Source organism: Mustela lutreola, chromosome 11 (genome assembly GCF_030435805.1).
Source record: "Mustela lutreola isolate mMusLut2 chromosome 11, mMusLut2.pri, whole genome shotgun sequence".
Lineage (NCBI taxonomy): Eukaryota > Metazoa > Chordata > Mammalia > Carnivora > Mustelidae > Mustela > Mustela lutreola.
In genome coordinates this window covers 36276612-36297601 of record NC_081300.1, presented here as the reverse complement: position 1 = coordinate 36297601, position 20990 = coordinate 36276612, and the positions used below count along the sequence as shown (strand labels likewise).

General features: G+C 38.0%; 1 protein-coding gene across 4 annotated transcripts in view; it reads left to right on the top strand.

Moving 5' to 3' along the window:
* Nucleotides 1-20990, top strand: part of ELP2 (elongator acetyltransferase complex subunit 2) — a 40640-nt gene that overhangs the window by 11776 nt on the left and 7874 nt on the right. For 3 of the 4 annotated variants that reach the window (XM_059140286.1, XM_059140285.1, XM_059140288.1), the window contains exons 7-18: nt 898-964; nt 1441-1581; nt 2654-2749; nt 3979-4100; nt 4671-4802; nt 9242-9391; nt 10461-10649; nt 13049-13118; nt 13824-13919; nt 14068-14125; nt 14763-14835; nt 19710-19902. In XM_059140286.1, the coding sequence (XP_058996269.1) occupies nt 898-964; nt 1441-1581; nt 2654-2749; nt 3979-4100; nt 4671-4802; nt 9242-9391; nt 10461-10649; nt 13049-13118; nt 13824-13919; nt 14068-14125; nt 14763-14835; nt 19710-19902 (1387 nt within the window). The remainder of the gene's footprint in view (nt 1-897; nt 965-1440; nt 1582-2653; nt 2750-3978; nt 4101-4670; nt 4803-9241; nt 9392-10460; nt 10650-13048; nt 13119-13823; nt 13920-14067; nt 14126-14762; nt 14836-19709; nt 19903-20990) is intronic. The other variant, XM_059140287.1, reaches the window with a different exon arrangement.

Here is a 20990-nt window from a genome sequence, read left to right as displayed (position 1 = left end):
AACCAAAGTAATCCAGTGAGAATCATTTTTTGACAGTCCTCTCTTAGACAGTTTTTCACTTCGCTTGAACACCAGCTAAGTGCAGTCTTGGCCACCTGGTCCAGAGTTGTTAGGTGGGAAACAGGTCTTCGGGTGGGGGAAAGACAGGAGGAATATATTTAGGTAGTGGATTGTTTTTTGTTTTTTGTTTTTTATTTTTTTGTAAATTTTAAATGAAGTGTATCTATGGTGAAATTCCCCTGGTAGTGTTTATTTGTCATTCTGAGCTTTGCCTACATCTTGAGTGATTAAATGACAGGAGGGAAGTTCCAGAAAAGATACAGTTTAACTTTAGGCTTTTTTATTAATAATGGAGATACTTATTTCTTTGCATCCTATAAGAAAGTTTAAAATGGTTGTGAATATCCAACCACCCAACTGTTTCTATAGAACAGCACATGTTATTTTATCCTGTAAACAATTTATTTAAGGTCTGTAGATACTGTATAACTACTCAGATGAGTTAGATGATTATAAGATTTTTATTTCCAAATGAGAGCTCTATCTTCTGTCTGATCAGTGTTCCCAATTTAAAGATTTTATTTTTTATTTATTTATTTATTTTTATTTGACAGAGATCACAAGTAGGCAGAGAGGCAGGCAGAGAGAGAGAGGAGGAGGAAGCAGGCTCCCCGCTGAGCAGAGAGCAGGACGCAGGGCTCCATCCCAGGACCCTGGGATCATGACCTGAGCCGAAGGCAGAGGCTTTAACCCACTGAGCCACCTAGGCGCCCCATGAGTGTTCCCAATTTAAAACAAACAGTGCGTTAGGACTGACTGTGACCTAATGAAATCACTGATATACATGAAAATATTAAATTCTTCCATTAAGCCCAATGATTTTTGTTATCTTACTAGTTTCAGAAAGTGCTTTTTCTCTGTGGACATGAGGATTGGATAAGAGGCGTGGAGTGGGCAACCTTCGGTCAGTATGAAATCTTGCTGAAGTACATAATGGGGCAAGTGTGTGGAACTTCAGGAAGGCACCTTCTTTTGTGTTACGTTTTCTTTGTCTATAACATTTTTCTATTGTCCCTATTTGAAAAGAGGATACTTACCTCTTTGTTAACTATTAATTGGAGAGATAGAGGATGAAACTGGTTGATGTTTTGAAGAGGACACTAGCTGACTATTACACATAAAGATGTTCTTGAGTTCTTTGTAGAATTTTGTGGACTGTGTATAAGAATGTTATACATTGTAACCATTTATTAGCATTATATGTGTGTTTGCCAGTGCTAGTAAAAAAGAATGTAGGTCAAATGAATGAAGGGTAGGGAAGCAAAGTCTCATTTATTTTTTTAGGAAATCTAGAAATCAGCATAGTGTAGAGTAGAAAGTCTTATACCTAAGTTTAAGAATATAATGTTCGAAAAATGATAACATTTGTTGTTTTATTAGGTAGAGATCTTTTCCTAGCAAGCTGTTCACAAGATTGCCTGATACGAATATGGAGACTGTATATAAAATCAACATCTTTAGAAATTCAAGATGATGATAATATAAAACTGAAGGAGAATACTTTTACAATAGAAAATGAAAGTAAGTAATAATGAAAATATTTGGTGTAACAGCTTCCTAGCTCATTTATTTATCTGTTTTGCTGTATACCTGTGCGGAAGTTAGTTTTTCAGAAATATCCAATCTTGGGGCGCCTGGGTAGCTCAGTAGGTTAAAGCCTCTGCCTTCAGCTCAGGTCATGATCCCAGGGTCCTGGTATCCAGCCCCACATCGGGCTCTCTGCTCAGCGGGGAGCCTGCTTTCCTCCTCTCTCTCTGTCTGCCTCTCTGCCTATTTGTGATCTTTGTCTGTCAAATAAATAAATAAAATCTTAAAAAAAAAAAAGTATTCAATCCATACCTGAAACTTATACTATGCATTTTTTAAATTTGAGGATAAGTTATTTTTCATCCACTTACTTTTTCTAACCATATCAGTAAGATTTTTAAAAATTACTGAAAAATGTTTAATGTTTTCTCAGCAAATTAATTTATACAGTGGTGCCAAATTTGCAGTTTTAGCATCGGAAGAACTAAAGGAATAAAGAGATTTATCCATACCTTTACTGAATGAGACACAAGCCCAAGTACTAAATTGGAGTGGTATATATAATTCTGGTTTTCTTACTGTCTGGAATCAGCAGTACCCCTGTGTGGTAGATTCTACTGGAATGTTGTATTTGAAGGAAATACTTTTGAGTGTTCACCTAAATTATAAAGTTAGCCCTCAGTGAGCGGGGCTCAATCCCAGGACCCTAGACCATGACCTGAGCTGAAGGCAGAGGCTTAACCCACTGAGCGGCCCAGGTGCCCCTTGGTTTTGCTTTTTAATTGGACTATAACAGTAGCTGTTCCATAAAACTTTAAAATTGAACACATTCATTAACATGTATTTATGACTAGAGAAAAATTTATATATCTTTAGAACTTTTTTCTCCATAATTTTCAACAGTGGATTAAATTAATGGAAGTTGTTTTTTTGTTGAATGCACTCTTTCATAGAATCTAAATCATGTTCTGATTTTTGAAGGGGGATATGTAATTGTACACCTTGGTTATGGAAATTCTTTTTCAGAGGGCTTTGAGAAAAGAATGTGTCATTGTTTTTGTTATAGGCATTAAAATAGCATTTGCAGTTACTCTGGAGACTGTGCTGGCTGGTCATGAAAACTGGGTAAATGCAGTTCATTGGCAGCCTTCCTTCCACAAAGGTATGAAAAAAAGAAACCGTATTCCTCGTTTCACCTAAATTTCATGTATAGAATTGTAAGCTGACCAAATGAAGTAGAGGGTTTGTTTCTTTTTTAGTTTGATTAAAAATCTCAAATAGGGGTATCTGGCTGGTTGAGCCAGTAGAGCATGGAACTCTTGATCTTAGGGTTATAAATTTGGGCCGCATGTTGAGTGTAGAGTTTACTTAAAATCTTAAAAAAAAAAAACAGTTAAAAATAAGTAAAAATCTCAAATATAAGACATTTTTAAGTTGGCAGAGTATGATATGCAGCTGCTGGACATGTTCTGCTGGGCACTCAACTCCATTGAAACATTTACTGCTGAGTGGGAAAAGTGTGATTGATGCTGTGATACTGAAACCACCACAGCCTTTTTAACTCTCTTTAGAATTAGTTTTCATCTAGTTATTATGGGATTTAAGAGAAATTGACTTTTAAGTCAACTTCAACTTCACTGGAACCTTTGCCCCCATGGAAATAGAAGGTGCTGTAATACTGAGATAGAATATTTATGAAAAAACAAGACTTTCTTCCACTTTCTTTTGCCCTCAAATCTCCGTTTATGGAGGGATGGTTGGATGCTAAAGCTGGTGCTGCAAAATGTGGAGCTGAACAAAGCACAAGCCTCACATTCTTCCCCTAGCCCCTTCCCTATGGCAAGAATAGAAAATGTCAATAATGAATACTCAGGTAATCACCATCATCTGTTACTGATATGCCATATTTGTTGCAGTTTAAAAAAAAAAAAAGATATCATTGGTATTGAGGGACCCCTGTGTATTCTTTCCTGAACCCTTTCCCCTCCATTCTTTCCTTAGGGCAACTGCAGGACTGAATTCACTCCACATCATTCCCATGAGCGTTTTTATACTTCTGCTACACGTTCTATGTAGCCACAAACAGTATTGCTTTACAGCTGTTAAAACTTGATATCAATATGTATTCTCTTATAACTTGCCCTTTTATCTTAACATGTTTTGGATCTGTATCCGTAATGATTTGTGTAGCTCTAATTTATTTTTATTGAAGTATAATATTCCTTTGTCTAAATATACCACAACTCAGTCATCTGTTCTTCTGATGGTAGACTTCTGTCAGTATCTCTAAAAATTTTGCTAGTGTAATGCTGCACATGAATGTTCTTGTGGTAACCCATGTCGTGTTTTTCTGGTAATCTACAAACAAAATGCTTGTTGGTCATTTTAAAGGCATTAGCTTTTATTCTTCAGATGGTGTTCTTCAGCAGCCAATGAGATTGTTGTCTGCCTCAATGGATAAAACCATGATTCTCTGGGCTCCAGATGAAGAGTCAGGAGTTTGGCTAGAACAGGTAAAAATGTGACTCTTTGGGGTACCTGGGGTCTCAGTGGGTTAAAGCCTCTTCCTTCAGTTTAGGTCATGATCTCAGGGTCCTGGGATCGAGCCCTGAATCAGGCTCTCTGCTCAGCAGGGAGCCTGCTTCCTCCCTCTCTCTACCTGCCTCTCTGCCTACTCATGATCTCTCTCTGTCAAATAAATAAATAAAATCTTTAAAAAAAAAAATGTGGGGCGCCTTGGTGGCTCAGTTGGTTAAGTGGCTGCCTTTGGCTCAGGTCATGATTCCAGGGTCCTAGGATCAAGCCCTGCATCAGGCTCCCTGCTTAGCAGAGAGCCTACTTCTCTTTTCCCTTCTGCCTGCCGCTCTGCTTACTTGTGCTCTCTCTCTGTCAAATAAATAAAATCTTAAAAAAGGTGACCATTTAAGGAACAGGATGTTGGGTTTGGTAAACAATATTTAACCCCCAAGTCTATGTTCCTGGAGCTGCTGATGTTAACATAGATTGTTACATGGAACGTAATAATCTCTGGACTGTGAGAAGTGTGGAATATTGATTACTCATTATTTTCTATTATTGCATAGGTTCGAGTAGGGGAAGTAGGTGGAAATACTCTGGGATTTTATGATTGCCAATTCAATGAAGATGGTTCCATGATCATTGCTCATGCTTTCCATGGAGCATTGCACCTTTGGAAACAGAATGCGGCAAATCCAGTAAGAAAAGCATTTTTAAATAAAGTATTTGTTATCAAATAGAGTGAAATGAAACCTATGTAAACTATGCTATAGACTTAGAATACTCTGCAGAAACATAGTAGAGGTGTTTAAATTCAAATGACATAACTTCTTCTTATAGACATTAAACTGTAGTTATACTAAGTAAGAAACTTAGCTTTTCTCAATTTAAAAGTCGTCATTTGTCCAGCATTGTTGAGGTTTTGAAATTTGCACATAGGTAAACTTCCTAGATAAGTGAACTTTAAACTATGTAAATTTTAAGCTCTGCCTTTAAATTCTATAATTTTTTTGATGGGAGTGTTTCCTAAAATGTTTCTAACTTCCCTGTCTTCTTCAGGGAGATAACATAATTTGGTCTTTCCTTGGACAGTTGGGTAATCCCTAGATAATTACTGATGAATGACTGACAAAAGGGCCATAAAACTACCTGTTACTTTTGAAGGAATGTATTAATGCTCTCAGGGCTGTTCATAAGTATAATTTTAAATGGTCCTCTAAATACTGGGCTCTTCTACAATTTTTTTTATTATTGTTAGTCTCTTCTCAAAAAGAGGTAATCTTCCTCAAGCCATATAACTGCCTCTTAACATTATTTGGTTTCTTACTTTTTAATTTGCTTTTGATCTGCTGCCTAACCTCTGTCTCAGGTTCCTCCTCTGTGAGGTGTGGTTAAAAATAGCATCTACGGAGGAAGGGGGTTTAGGAGAAGGGTGGTGGGGTTATGGACATTGGGGAGGGTATGTGCTATGGTGAGTGCTGTGAAGTGTGTAAACCTGGCGGTTCACAGACCTGTACCCCGGGGGATAAAAATATATTACATGTTTATAAAAAAATTAAACATTAAAAAAAAAATAGCATCTACTCATAAGGTTTCTCTGATGCTTAAATGAGTTCATATTTGTGTAGTATGAAAAACTGCACCTGGTACCTATGGGATAGTATATTTGTGTATTTTAAATTAAGTAAATAAATGAAGGAAATAAGAGCATTGAGTGAAATGTGAGTCCATAGATTTTGAATGTGCATCTCAAGGCTTCCCTTATAAAGTAAAAATTCAAAAATTTGCATAACCTTTAGTTGGTGGGCTTTGTACTAGTTGTGTCATATGTGAAGATTCAACTTTTCATGCATGAAATGATTTACTTTTTCCCTTGTATTTTCCATTTGGTGTTGACCTTCAAGATCGTTTCTACTTGTATGGAATCAGACCTATATATACAGGGAACAAACTGATGGTTGCCAGAGGGGAAGGAGGGTGTAGGGGTTGGGCCAAGTAGGTAAGGGGGAGTGGGAGGTACAGACTTCCAGTTATGGAGTGAATCAGTTATGGGAATAAAAGATACAGCATAAGGAACACAGTCCTGTGGTGCTGTAATAGCATTGTGTGGTGACAGGTGGGGGCTACACTGTAGTGAGTGAGCTCAGCATTATGCATAGACTTTTTGAATCACTATGTATGTCTAAAACTAATGCGATATTGTGTGTCACCTAAAGAAAATACTCCCTTTCCTGTCCTTACTGTAAATATTTTTTCTCAAATCAGTGTATTTCAAAAGCAGTTCTTTAAAGTATCAAACAACTAACACGGGAGCTAGTTGGATGTTCCGTGTTTAAATGTTCTAAGATAAGTGTGCATGATCCATTTTGAAGTTCAGAGCAAGGTCAGTTTAAGAATGATGTGCTTTCAAGCTATTTTTATTTACATCCAAGTTAATTGAATTTTATCTATATGTATTATTCCCATTCACTCAGATTCCAATATACTTTTCTGATGTGAAGAAAAAGAATGAAACTAGTAGCCTTGATGATAACAGAACATAACCTTGACTATTGTCCAAATAAGTGTTGCCTCACTGGAAATATCATCCTTCAGGGGGTTATGGCAGAAAAACAGTTGAGAACTGCTATTTTAACTAGAACTGGTAGAAAACCTACATGCTACATGGTGAGCCCTTATCATACTTTATGGGAATCCATTATATAATTGGCTGGCTTCTCTACTAGATTGTAAGCTCTGTGAGAACAGATTTGGCTGTCTTCCTTATCCCTGTGTTCTGGTACATAATGTGGAATGCATGGATGAATGAATAGTAAGAATAAAGCAATCACATGTTATATTCACTATGTGCTGCCTTAACAGTTAAAGTACGAGTAGTAGAAATTCATATTTCTATTTGCCTGTAAGTGATTTTGGTCATGAAGCTTCACCATGACTGTTTAAATGAATCAAATGGTGGGAGCATAGCATAATACATAGATATGTTGAATCACTATGTTATATACCTGAAACTAGTGTAACATTGTGTATCAACTGTACGCACACACCAAAAAACAAAGGACTGTTTCTACTGTGGAATGAGCCAGGGAATCATAAGCTAAGGCACTTTTTTTTCTTGAAGATTTTGAAAAAAAATTTTTTAAGATTTTATTTTTATTTATTTATTTGTCAGAGAGAGAGTTAGAGCGAGCGCGAGCACAAGCAGACAGAGTGGCAGGCAGAGTCAGAGGGAGAAGCAGGCTCCCTGCAGAGCAAGGAGCCCGATGTGGGACTCGATCCCAGGACGCTGGGATCATGACCTGAGCCGAAGACAGCTGCTTAACCAACTGAGCCACCCAGGCGTCCCGAAGATTTTTAAAATTTAATTGAGAATAGAGAGTGCTCACATGTGCATGGGTAGGGGAGGGTTAGAGGGAGAAGAAGAAAATCCCAAGCAGACTCCTTGCTGAGCACGAAGCCCGATGTCGGGCTCAGTCCCATGACCCTGAGATCATGACTTGAACCAAACTCAAGAGTTGGAGTATGCTTAACTGACTGAGCCACCCAGATGTCTCTAAGGCACTTTTAAATTTGTTCTTAACTTAATAAATTATTAACTTGATAAATTTATCAAGATAAGTCTTGATAAATCTTATTCTTAACTCAGAGTGCCTCTGAGCCATATTTCAGCTTTAGTTTTTGAGGGCCTTCATAGATAAAAGCATCAGATGAATAAGAAGAAACTCAAACCAGAAGATAGAATTCAAGGAACTTTGCTTGTGCTTATAATTTGACTTCAGACTTATAATACCTGCACCCCATGTATTTAAGGTGACTTTTAAAAAATAGACTTGATTTTTTAAAGAAGTTTTAGGTTTACAAACAATTGAGCAGGAAGTCCAGAGAGTTGCCGTATACCCTCTGCCCCCACACATGCACAGCCTCCCACACCAGAGTGGCACATCTGTTATATTTGGGGCTGATTTTAAAAACAAACACTGTACTTTAGGACTGTTACAGTGCAAAATTGTACTGATAGTCCAAAAGTGCTGCGCTTTGTTCAGAACTTTTTGGAAACTCCCATTAGTGCTAACTTTAGAATCACCTTTTATGTCATAGAAGAAGAAATTAATAGCACTTCTTTGTCACAACCTTTTAATTTTTTTGATGAGAAAATAGCTTAGCTTAATCACTGACTGTATTCATCATACTTGACTTTGGGTCACCTTTTAGCTATTTTTACAAGTTTATTTACTCCAAAGATTGTTTACCACTACTTGAGGTTGTTCAAAACATGATTGTAGATGAGACATATGACATTTTCTATATTTCATTGTCTCTCTTTGTTTACATGGTTGCTGGTACAGGCTCCCTCAGGAGGTGGGCTAGCTAGATTTGATTCAGCCTCTTTTCTCTACACCTGCAGCTCCTTTTACTTGATAAAGAAAGCCAGCGGGCTCCTGGGTGGTGCAGTTGGTTAGGCATCCGATTCTTGGTATTTATTGGCCCAGGTCATTATCTCAGGGTGTGAGATCACAGCCTTGGGCTGGGCTTTGTGCTGAGTGGAGTCTGCTTAAGATACTTTCTCCTTCTTCCTTTGCCCCTCCTGCTGGTGTACTCTCTTTTCCTTTCTGTCTCCCTAAAATAAATAAATCCTTAAAAAAAAAAAAAGGCACATACTCAGAATCTACTGACTTATTTTATTTAATACTCTTTATTATGTAGTGCTGCTTATTGCATTGTTCTGGGTGCTTTACAGATATAAATTCATCTAATTCGCCTAACAACCATACAAACTTGGTAACTCTTTTACAGAGGAGTTCTTTGAGGCAGAGAAAAGTTAAATAGTGTTTGGCTTCTAGGAGGCATTCAGTATGCGATGAATGGAGGGGCATTTCCCCTGGGTTACTGCTTTAAAGGACAAAACACATTTGAACTTTTAAGTTATAATATGCTTGATTGGAAAACCTGTCCTTTTATTTTAGGATCCTATTATTTTAAGATCCCATCTTATTTTTTTAGCTTTTTCCCTTGCTCAGGGGCTTCAGTCTTTTCCATCATTAGCCTTGAGGGCGGAGGGCATTATCATGATTAGACTTGATTCTGAGTAGTAGTGATCTCTGATTATTTTGATGAGTCATGAATACTTCCATTGCAGAGAGAGTGGACCCCAGAGATTGTTATTTCAGGACACTTTGATGGTGTCCAAGACCTAATGTGGGATCCAGAAGGAGAGTTTATCATCACTGTTGGTACTGACCAGACAACTCGACTTTTTGCTCCGTGGAAGAGAAAAGACGAATCACAGGTAAAATGTCTTCCTACTTGACTGAGATTTTTGTAAATGCATTTTTTATAAAAACATCCCCGGGCACGTGAAAAGTGGGGCAGTATTGTTAGCCACTACAGAAATGCAAGTGAAAACAATGACATGGGACATGGGGCCGCTGTGCACTGTGGGGTGGTCAAAGTGAGAAGCACTGGCAGTGAGGAGCGGACGTAAGGATGCTGAGCAGCCAGAGTACCCACGTGTTGCCGGTGGGAGTGCAGAATGATACAGCAGGTAGGAAGTGGTATTTTCTTAAAAACTTAGACTTACATATACTCTTGACAGTTCAGACAGTTTAAGTGTTAGAGTTGTTTTTGAAGTGTATTTACTTGCTATCTGCATAAAAAATTCACTTATCCCTTGTATTTTATGCTTAATATTAGGAAACAATGTAAAGTCTACAGTAAAAGCTAATTTCTAAAGTCATATATACTATTAGGTAATAGTGATTGAGGGTGACTTTTGTTCAATAGACTTTTTATTCTTTGCCCTGAGCTCAAGAAATTGAGATACCATTACACACTTAACAAAATGATTTAAAGGCTGTACCAAGTGTTGATGAGGGAGCAGGCAGCTGGCATTCTTGTACACTGCTGGTGGGATTGTGAAATGTATAGCCTGTTTGGGAAACAGTTTGATAGTTTCTTAAAATTTAAATATGTATCAGTGATAACATCCAGCTAGTTTACTCACAGGTGGCGTTTACCCAAGAAAAATAGAAGTCCATGTTCATGCAAAGATTTGTACAGAAATGATCACAACTTCTTTTTCAGTAAAAGACAAAAAGTGGAAAGAACCTACGTGTCTTATCATATGTGAATGGATCAACAAGATTGTGTGTTGTGTGTGTGTGTTTCTAACTTTACAAGGGAATACTATTCAGTAACAAAAAGGATTGAATTAGCATTAAACAACACGGATGAATACGGTCTATGGTCATATTTCCATGGCATAATAAAAAATTGTGCATCTGATATTTTGCTTGTTGAAAAGAATTTGGCTTCTGAAATGTATGATCATTTTTTTTTAATCCTATTTTAATACCCAGGTGACGTGGCATGAAATTGCCAGGCCTCAGATACATGGATATGACCTGAAATGTTTGGCAATGATTAGTCGGTTTCAGTTTGTATCTGGAGCAGATGAAAAAGTTCTTCGAGTATTTTCTGCACCTCGGAATTTTGTGGAAAACTTTTGTGCCATTACGGGCCAGTCACTGAATCTTTTGCTTTGTAATGTGAGTATTCCTCTAATGTTTCAACTAAATCCACGTACTTCATTTAAAATTTCTTTTTCTCAGGTGCCTGGGTGGCTCCGTTGGTTAAGCAACTGCTTTCAGCTCAGGTCATGGTCCCAGAGTCCTGGGATCGAGTCCTACATCGGGCTCCCAGCTCCATGGGGAGTCTGCTTCTCCCTCTGACCGTTCCCCTTCTCAAAGGGTAACAAAAAAGTCAAATCAGCCTGATAAAACTTCTGTGCACACTGTGGCATGCAGTAATTTAAATGTTAAAACCAGAAAATTTTTTTAAAAAGTAGCCTAAAACACTGTAAAGAGTTACAATGTTAAATCAAGGCAGGAATACCCTGTATCATCACTGTGTTAAGTGCCTACAATAAAACAATATATAATAGGTCATATTTTGTTTTCTTTTTTTTTTTTTTTTTTTAAAGATTTTATTTATTTGACAGAGCTCACAAGTAGGCAGAGAGGCAGGCAGAGAGAGAGAGGTGGAAGCAGGCTCCCTGCTGAGCAGAGAGCCCGATGTGGGGCTCAATCCTAGGACACTGGGATCATAACCTGAGTCAAAGGCAGTTGCTTAGCCAACTGAGATACCCAGGTGCCCCGAGATAGGTCATATTTCCAGGGAGATTTCCATGTAGCTGTAGGTTAGAGGTAGGGAACAGTGGAACTGAAGTACTTGGAATTACTAGATGAGACCATTGATTTTTTTGGTGGTAAAAGTAAATTATTCATAGAAGAAAGAGGACTGAAATAAGGTAATGAGAAAATGTTTAATGGCACTTCATTTGGATTTTGAAAAGGTAAGTTTTTTTATGTTTATACTCTTTACAGAAGATTTGAGCTGCTTATAAAAATACATAAGTTATGAAAATTATGAAGTAGTTTTGAAGGGAAATTAGGAAGATAGTTGTGTTATACAGAAGCATGAGCATTACATGGTTCTTTACTGTACTTAGAGATGGGTCACAAATTTGGTCTGAGATTGCAAAGGGTAAGTACACTTGATAGAAGGAAGGAGAGAGAGTGAGGAAGCAGCAGGGTAGCCTAGGCTATTCAGATGAAGAGTAGTGTATCCAGGGAAATGGAGAGACAGAAAAAGTCAAGCGCTGGAGGACCTGGGGAGGCAGGCACGATTTAGACCAGTGGGTGCTATTGGAGGGTCCCTAAACAAAGTCCTGAAAAATACTTTGGGGTGGAAAATGTTATGGGAAAACAGGATGTCTTTGAGCCTGGAGGCTCTGAAGGCAGGGCAACTAATACAATCTGGGTAAGAAAGTTATTTGAAATAAACTCGCAACTTCGTTTCCCTGAGTGTTTGCTGAGCACCTCATGACACAGGCTTTTTTTATTGTGTGAAGATCTCAGGTTCTGTTTTGCTTGTTTCTAATCATAAGAGACAGTGGGAATGAGATCAAAAGGGAAGTCTTGATTGGGATTATTATATAGAGCTGTGGGGGTGGAAGGGCAGTTAGTTTCAGGATGTCTCAGTTCTAGGGATCAAAATGTGATTCTAGGATTCCACAAGAGCTTTGCTCCAGGTATACGCTCAATTCCATGTCCTAAGATACAGAGATTCCTTAGGCTGGAAAGCCTCTTGCTGTATTTTGGAGTTTGTTCCCATTGTGAATGTGGGGATAGGTTTGTAGGAGTGCCTTTTGTGGCTCTTTTTGTTTTTCTTGGTTTCTGAGACAAAGCGTGCAGCCTCTCATGTCCTGGGTAGCTGTTCTTGATGATGGCTTAAATTCCCACTGCACCTGTTTGTGTTGGGTTCCAGCTCCTGTATGAGAGCCTAAATTGTGAGAAATGCTCTTAGCATATGAGCATGTGCCGGTGTTGATGGTTAGCATATAGTTTTTTGTGAGACAATTTGATATAAATTGCAGGGCAGAAGCAGTTTATTGGCATTTCAGTGGCACTCTGTAAAAAAAATTTTTAAATATTGAGTTATTTAAATATGTTTAAGAAAAATACTGTGTGCCTTTTTAGAAAACAGGTTTTTGCATGAGCATCATTAGGGATGTGCTTGGGAGACTTTTGGAAGTAGAGCCCCGGGTATGCCATTTTCAGTCCATTCTTTGCTAGAAACCAGAGTAGTGCACTCTTCATCAGACTCTGAAACTCCCGCAGCTCTTAGGGTTTGGCAAGCTTATGGTTGAGAGGATAGCCGACTTTGTGGATTGGGTGTGGAGGGTTGGGGGTTAACTGCAGCATGTCTTTGGAGAGTGATTACTTAGCGTTCCATCTGTTGGTTTCAAGGAAAATGGAAGTATGGGCAGAAAATCCACACAGCTTGGCCTTTAAATTGTTCCTCTGCATTTATGAGCATGACATTTTGTGTGCCTGAGGTCATGGTAACTTTTAGTGTTTAAAATATATCATATCTTTTATTCCAGCAAGACGGTGACCTTCCAGAAGGAGCTACTGTCCCTGCTTTGGGGTTATCAAATAAAGCTGTCTTTCAGGGTAAGGCTTGAAGTGTCCAAACTTTGTGAATCCATAGTGGTATTTAAAACCTAGTTACACTTGCATAACATGTATCTCCTGTTCATTACTGATTTTTTTAATAACTTTTTAAAGATTCATGTATTTATTTTAGAGAAGTGGGGAGGAGCAGAGGGAGAGAGAATCTCAAGCAGACCCCTTGCTGAGTGCAGAGCTTGAAGTGTGCCTCGATACCCACAACCCAAGCTACTACCAAGAGTCGGCCGCTTGAATGACTGTGCCACCTAAATGTCCCTGATTTTTTCTTTATTTGAATCACAATACATGCTCTGCTTTTTCCATCAGTCATTCCATGCTGAGTACTCTGCCCATACACAGGCCCTGAAATCGGTGCAGCTTTCACAGGGTGTGTTTCATGGAGCACTCCCACTGCACATGCTGCTGCGGCTAGCCTGAAGAATTTGTCTGATTATCAGTTTGGGAAATATTAGGTCAAAGAAAAAGGAAGGAATCTTTATGGAATTGACTGGTGCTTCAAGGAGCACATTTGGAAAATACTGGAGTAGCAGAAATACCCTTGGCTTTGGAATCACACTGATGCATCTTTGAAGTACAATCAGTACTTTGAGGTGCCTCTGCTTTCTGATGGTCTTAATATTGGGCTTTGCATAGGTCATAGACATATGGGGATTAATTCATGATGTTAATGTGTTTCTTTTAAACTAGGAGATATAGCTTCTCAGCCTTCTGATGAAGAGGAACTGTTAACTAGTACTAGTTTTGAGTATCAACAAATGGCCTTTCACCCCTCCGTACTTACTGGTAAGAAGTGGTAAAAAAGTGATTTAATAGAATAATTAGTACATATAGCGTGGTACCTGTTAACTGTTGACCTAAGTAAAGGCTATAGAATTCACTTATTAACATGAAAATTGAAAAAAATAATTTCAGTGCTTTTCATTTATTATAGAACCTCCCACTGAGGATCATCTTCTGCAGAATACTTTATGGCCTGAAGTTCAAAAACTGTAAGTTAAACTGTGCTAAGATCTTTGATCTGATTCTGTCCTAACTTGTGATGTTTTTTCTCCTCATAATTTGATTTTCTCCTTTGCTTTCCTTTTACCTACATTCTCCCCGCCATTCCCATCTAAAAATCTTCAGTGGCCTTCCTAAGGGGCAAAAATTGACCTTCACATAGATTTTTATATTACTTATGTATTCTATTTACTGGATTTGTTTATTGGTCTTCATTTTTAAAGTAGAGAAACATCACATTTATTTTCTTTTCTGAAAAGGACTTTTAAGATTTATTATTCTGTTTTTGTTTTTTTCCCTTTTGTGGTTCTCCATCAAAACTTTTCTGGATTTATTGTTTGTTGTACTGGCTGGTTGGAGGTTAAAATTCATATTTTAATCTTATTGTTTGAATAAGTTGTATCACTTTTAGGAAGCTGGCATTTTACTCAGGAAGATCACTTTTAGGAAGCTTGCCAGTCTCTCTGTTTTTTCCCTAAATGTTTGCCTAGACAGAAACGTAATGTCCCTAAAAGAATTGTATGTTAGAGAGATTTATGTTCTTTTCACATTTTAAAACTGCAGCCTGAGATTAGGGACATATACTAATATAGGGTTATGCCTTTTTTTTTTCTTTTTAAATTTTAGATATGGACATGGTTATGAAATATTTTGTGTTGCTTGTAGCAATTCAAAGACTCTGCTTGCCTCAGCATGTAAGGTAGGGAATTTTACTTTCTTACTCCATTTGTTCACATGTTACTTGAGTCGTCAGGCTCTTAAAGTTGTGGTGATGGAGGCGGAATGCTCCATGAAAGGCCACTGGAACTTGCTTTTTTCTGAATCTTGCTTTTGCAGTCTCATTTTCCTTCTGTCCCTTCAACAGCTTGCAACTGAGGGGCACCTGGCTGGCTTAGTCAGTAGAGCACGTGACTCTTGATCTCTGTATTGTGAGTTCAAGCCCCACAAGGGGTGTAGAGCTTACTTAAAAAATATATAAATTTGGAAAAAAAAAAAAATCTGTAAGTTTTTTTTGTCTGTTGGATTTTAAGTCTGTTTCAGCCACATGCATTTGTTCTTAAATACTTGGTTTAAGTTGATTTATTTAATGAGGTATTTTTAAATGACCCCAAAATGCAATAAATTGAAATAATTGGGAGTCCTGAAGACAGGGGGGAATGAGAAGGTCAAAGCCAGTGTGCTCCGCTCCATCTGACAGTTTGTCCAGAAGCAGACATGGTACTGCCTGGAGGGAGTGGAGTCCCTCAGCCCATGCCAGGGAGGGGATGAGGCGGGGTGAGGCTGGCTTCTTAGCACGTGGCACTGCGGAATAGTGCTTTTCAAGCTTCTGCCTGGGAGAGTGATCTCAAACTCACAGTTCACTGTTTACCCATATTCTGTGGAGTGTCTGAAAGGTCTGAGACCCACATATTTCCCTACGTTTTCTAAAATTTACTCGTTTTAAGCTGATGACTTGCGCTGCCTATCTCTTGAGCCCCTCTCTCTGCTTTTATTGTGACTTCTTGCCACCACCTGTATTGAGTCATCATAAGATTGGGGCGCCTAGGGGCACCTGGATGGCTCAGTAGGTTAAAGCCTTTGCCTTCTGCTCAGGTCATGATCCCAGGGTCCTGGGGTCAAGCCCCACATCAGGCTCTCTTCTCTGCGGGAATCCTGCTTCCTTCTCTCTCTCTCTGCCTGCCTCTGATACCCCTCCTGCCTCATGTTCTTTCCTGGTTGTCCCCTCTGTGAGGATGGTACTGAGACTACTTCCTTTTGTTATGGGGCCTGTGGAAGGAATAGAGCTTAGCAGCAATAGCCATGCTTCTATTGAGCAGCTAATTTATTTTTAGCTTTGGGCACTGTCAGTCATTAATTGGTTATTTTTCATTTTCACATGGGCTTGCTTGTAGCAAATGTGTACCACTTTCTTATTGTTATTTGTATGCTTTTTCTGTGTATTTCACATTTTAGTAAACAGTAGAAAAGAGGTGTGGCTTGGAAAGTTTAAATCTGAAAGTTTACCTGAAGGGTAGCTGGGTTTCTTGAATGGAGGATGTTACCCACACATTTGGTTTTTATTGGTGAGGCAAATGATTGGATGTATCTCCCTTTGAAATTAACTTTTTTTTTGTATTTGAGAGAAAGAGGGCAAGAGAGAGAGAACAAGCAAGGGGAGTGGCAGAGGAAGAGGGAGAAGCAGGCTCTTTGCCTAGCAGGAAGCCCTACGTGGGGCTGGATCCCAGGACCCTGGGATGATGACCTGAGCTGAAGGTAGACGCTCAACTGACTGAGCCACTCAGGCACCTGAAACTAACATTTTTAACAGCTTCATTTAGTGTTATTTGCATACTATAAATTGCATGTTGAAAGTGGACAGTTTGAAAAGTTTTGACATATTTGTTTATATTCGTGAAATCATAACCACAATTAAGATAATGAATGTAGCCATCAACCCCAGAAATTTTCCTCTGCCCCTTGGTAAGTCCTCTTTCTTGTCCCTTTCCTGCCCTATCCCTAGGAAACCACTCATCTGCTTTCTGTCATGATAGAGTACTTTGCATCTTCTAAAATTTATATAAATGGCATCCTACTGTATGTTCTCTCCTTTTTTTTCTTTTTTGTGGTCCAGCTGCTTTCATTCTGTATAAGAATTTGGGGTTCATCTGTGTTGTTGCATGTATGAGCAGTTTATTCTTTTTATTGCTGAGTAGTTTTCCCATGTACAGATACATTACAATTTGTTGATCTATTCACTTTTTTTTTTTAAGATTTTATTTATTTGAGAGAGAGAGCATGCACAAGTTGGGGGAGGGACAGAGGGAGAAGCAAACTTCCCACTGAGCAGGGACTCCAAAACGGGGCTCTATCCCAGGATCCTGAGATCTTACACCTCACCCTGTGCCCTGGCACTTTTTGTTTTGGTGAGGGAAGCATTCTGAGAATTAGTCAGGAAAATAATGGTAATTGTTCTTTGATATTTTCGAATAACCAGCTTTTTGATTTTCCTCTGCTTCTGTTTCTTCTGTTTTTGTTTCTATTTCTTTGATTTTTGCTGTTTGTTTGTTTTTTTTTAAGATTTTATTTAAGTGAGAGAGCACACTAGTTGGAACAGGGGGAGGGCCAGAGGGAGAGGAAGAAGCAAGCTGTCCGCGAAGCAGGGAGCCCTATGTGGAACTCAGTCCAGGGACCCTGGGATCATGACCTGAGCTAAAGGCAGACACTTAACTGACTGAACCACACCTACGCACCCGTTCATTTTTTTCTTAGATTTCATTTCCTTTTCTGTTTCTAGTTTAATAAGGTTAAAGCTGAGACCACTGATTTCAGATCTTCCTAATATAGGTGTTGAGAGCTGTAAATTGTTAAGTATTATTTTGGGGGCATTCCATAAATTTTGATGCAGTCCATTCATTTTCACCTAACTGAAAATGTTTTTTAATTTGCCTTTAATTTTTGTCTTTTACCTATAGGTTTTTTTGAGATTTATTATTTAGTTTCCATATACTGAATGTTTCCCAAATAGCTGTTGATTTCTAATTTAATTTCATTGTGGTCAGAGAACATAGTATGATTTGAGTCCTTTGAAATTTAATCTTGGTAAATTTCCATGTTTACTTGAAAAGAATGTGGATTCTGTTTCTGTTGGGTGGAGTGTTCTGAAAATATGAATTACGTCAAATTGGTTGATAGTATTCATGTCGTCTTTATCCTCTCAGTTTTATTGAGAGTAGCATTTTGAAATCTTTGACTATAATTGCAGGCTTATCTTTTAATCCTTGTATTTCAGGCAGTTTTACTTTATATATTTTAAAGCTCTACTGTTAAAATATTTATGCTTTGTTATGTTCTCTTGATTGACTTGTTTTACAAATTAGAACAATCCTCTCTATTTTTGGCAGTGTGTTGTGTTCTGATCTCAAGTCTACATTGTCCAATGCTCATAGAGCCACTCCAGCTTTCTTTTGAGAAGTGCTTGAATTATGTATCTTTTTCCGTCCTTGTACTTTAAGCTGTTTTCAAGTGGGTTTCTTAAAGGCAGCGTACAGTTGGATCTTGCTTTTTTATTCATCTTGATAATCTTCCATTTTAACAGGGGCACATCTAACATAATAATATGCTTGGATTTAAATCTTTCATCTTGCTATTTGTTTTCTATTTCATCCATCCTTTTTTTGTTTCATTTTACTTATTTTGGATTGATTGATTGCTTTATTGCTTTTTATGAGTCCATTTTATTTCTTTTGTTTGGTTAGTAGATACAACCACTGTGTTATTTTATTGGTTGTCTTTCATCTCATACTGCACCTCTGTCATTTGCCACAGTCTGCCTCCAAGTAATGTTGCACTATTTCATATATGATTTAAGAACTTCATAGAAGTGTACTTTTGTTTCTCCCTACTCTTTGGTATTGTTGGACACTTCTTCACAGAAATCTGATAAGATCTTGTCATTTTTCCTTTGAGCAGTCAGTTATCTTTTGAAGAGATTTAAATAAAAAATTTCCAGCAGATACCATTTTATTTTGCCTAAAGGCTATTTTTTAACATTCCTAGTAATGCATTTCTGCTGATCATGAATTTTTTGAGCTTCTGCCTGTCTGACAGATCTGTCTCTCCCTAATTTTTGAATGATTTTTATAGTGGGTAAGAAATTGTTGGTTTTACTTTGAGTACATTAAAGATGTAGCTCCATTTTTTTAATTTGCTTTTTTTTTTTTTAAGATTTTATTTATGTGACAGAGATCACAAGTAGGCAGAGGCAAGCAGAGAGAGAGGAGGAAGCAGGCTCCCTGCTGAGCAGAGAGCCCGATGTGGGGCTTGATCCCAGGACTCTGGGACAATGACCTGAGCCGAAGGCAGAGGCCCTAACCCCCTGAGCCACCCAGGTGCCCCTATTTGCATTTTTTCTAATGAGAGTCTGCTATAATTTTTTTGTTTCTTGGTGATGGGGTTTTTTTCCTCCTCCCACTGCAATTTTATGTTTATTGCTGGTTTTAAACAATTTGATTATTGTTGATATAATTTCCTTCATGTTGGCTGTGCTTGGGTTTTACTGAACTTCTTGGATCTCTGTATGTTTATTGTTTTTATCAAATTTGGGAATTTGGGGGCCATTATCTTTTTTTTTTTTTTTAAGATTTTATTTATTTATTTGAAAGAGATCACAAGTAGGCCGAGACATAGGCAGAGAGAGAGGAAGGGAAGCGGGCTCCCTGCTGAGCAGAGAGCCCGATGCAGGGCTTGATCCCAGGACCCTGGGATCATGACCTGAGCCAAAGGCAAAGGCTTTAACCCACTGGGCCACCCAGGCGCCCCATACTCTTAATTACAAATTAACAGACACACGTATTCTTGTAAAACATTTAAACACTGTGATGATGGTGTCTGTCTCTGATGAGTCACCTAGTCTAATCCTAGTCTTCCTCTTCCTGGAGATTATTCTGCTTGTAGTATGTATTGCCTCAGAATTTTCCCCTATTTATACAGATACATACAATATACCCATAGTAACAGCATGTTATTTTAAAAAATATGAGTTCTTTTTCCAGTCTGTTTCTACTTAAATTGCTTGTTTGTATCTCTGTTCTCCAGGCAGCTAAGAAAGAACATGCAGCCATCATTCTTTGGAACACTACATCTTGGAAACAGGTGCAGAATTTAGTTTTTCACAGTTTGACTGTCACACAGATGGCCTTCTCACCCAACGACAAGTTCTTACTAGCTGTTTCCAGAGATCGAACCTGGTCACTGTGGAAAAGGCAAGACATAATCTCGCCTGACTTAGGTAAACCATCTTCCAGTTGGAAGATTATTAGTGAAACACTTATGTTCATTTTATCTACCTTGTGGAACTACTAGGTAAAGAGGACTAGAGGTAATAACAAGGTGAAGGCCAGAGTCTCACTGTTGTGAGGTCTTTCAGAGTTGTGTTCTGAGGAAGACTTGAACCTTCCTTGTAAGATTTAAATGCAGTGATCTTTGAGTTGACTTCCTTGTGATTATATAGTCAGGATGGCATGTATTCAGACATCTCCATTAACAGAAACATAAAAATCTAAAAAACATAGATTTTTGTGGATTGATAAAAGAGAATGGCAATGGAAGACTGAATGGGTGCCATATTCTGAGCTAGGATTTTATGGGACAGGAATAATGAAGATACAATTAAATTATGAAAATTATTAGAAGGACGATTATCTTTACCTTTTTCCTGCTTACCCCGTCACTTTGGTAGTTAGGAAGGGCATTTTAGGTATCCGTCTGTGAATACCATGACCCCTGGCAGGATATTAACACCCACCTTGCATTTTCCTCTGAGCCTGGCATAAATTAAAAACAAAAAGGGGATGGAAACTTTTGTGTTGTTGGAGCATGGCCTGTTTTGATTCCCCCGATTTCGTTGGGTAAAATCTATAGAGGGTTTAAAATATCTTTGTGTTGTTTAATTGTGTTTTAGTTTTCCATTGGTATAACTTGCATGCAGTTTGATCTTGTGATATTCCTAGTCTCTTAGTTTCTTGTATTTTAGAGGTTAGAGTAAACTGATTTCTTTTGCAATGAGTGATTTCCTAACACGCAGCCTTTACTTTTTAAAAAGTTAATGTGACACTAATGATACATCCATTAATCTCTTGTATCTTTATGGATTACAGATTAATAAAGTAAAAATTACTTACAATTTTATTTTTGAGGTAATTTTATTTTTTTATAATTTTATTTTTTATTTTTAACTTTATTTTTTAGGTGTAGTCCATATGAGGACTAGAAGTTTACCTGACACTTAAATCTTACAAGGGCAAAGGTTTTTTTAAGGTTTTTGTTTATTTGAGGTTTTTTTCCCATTATGTAAGAGTACGGTAATCTTTTTTCCTT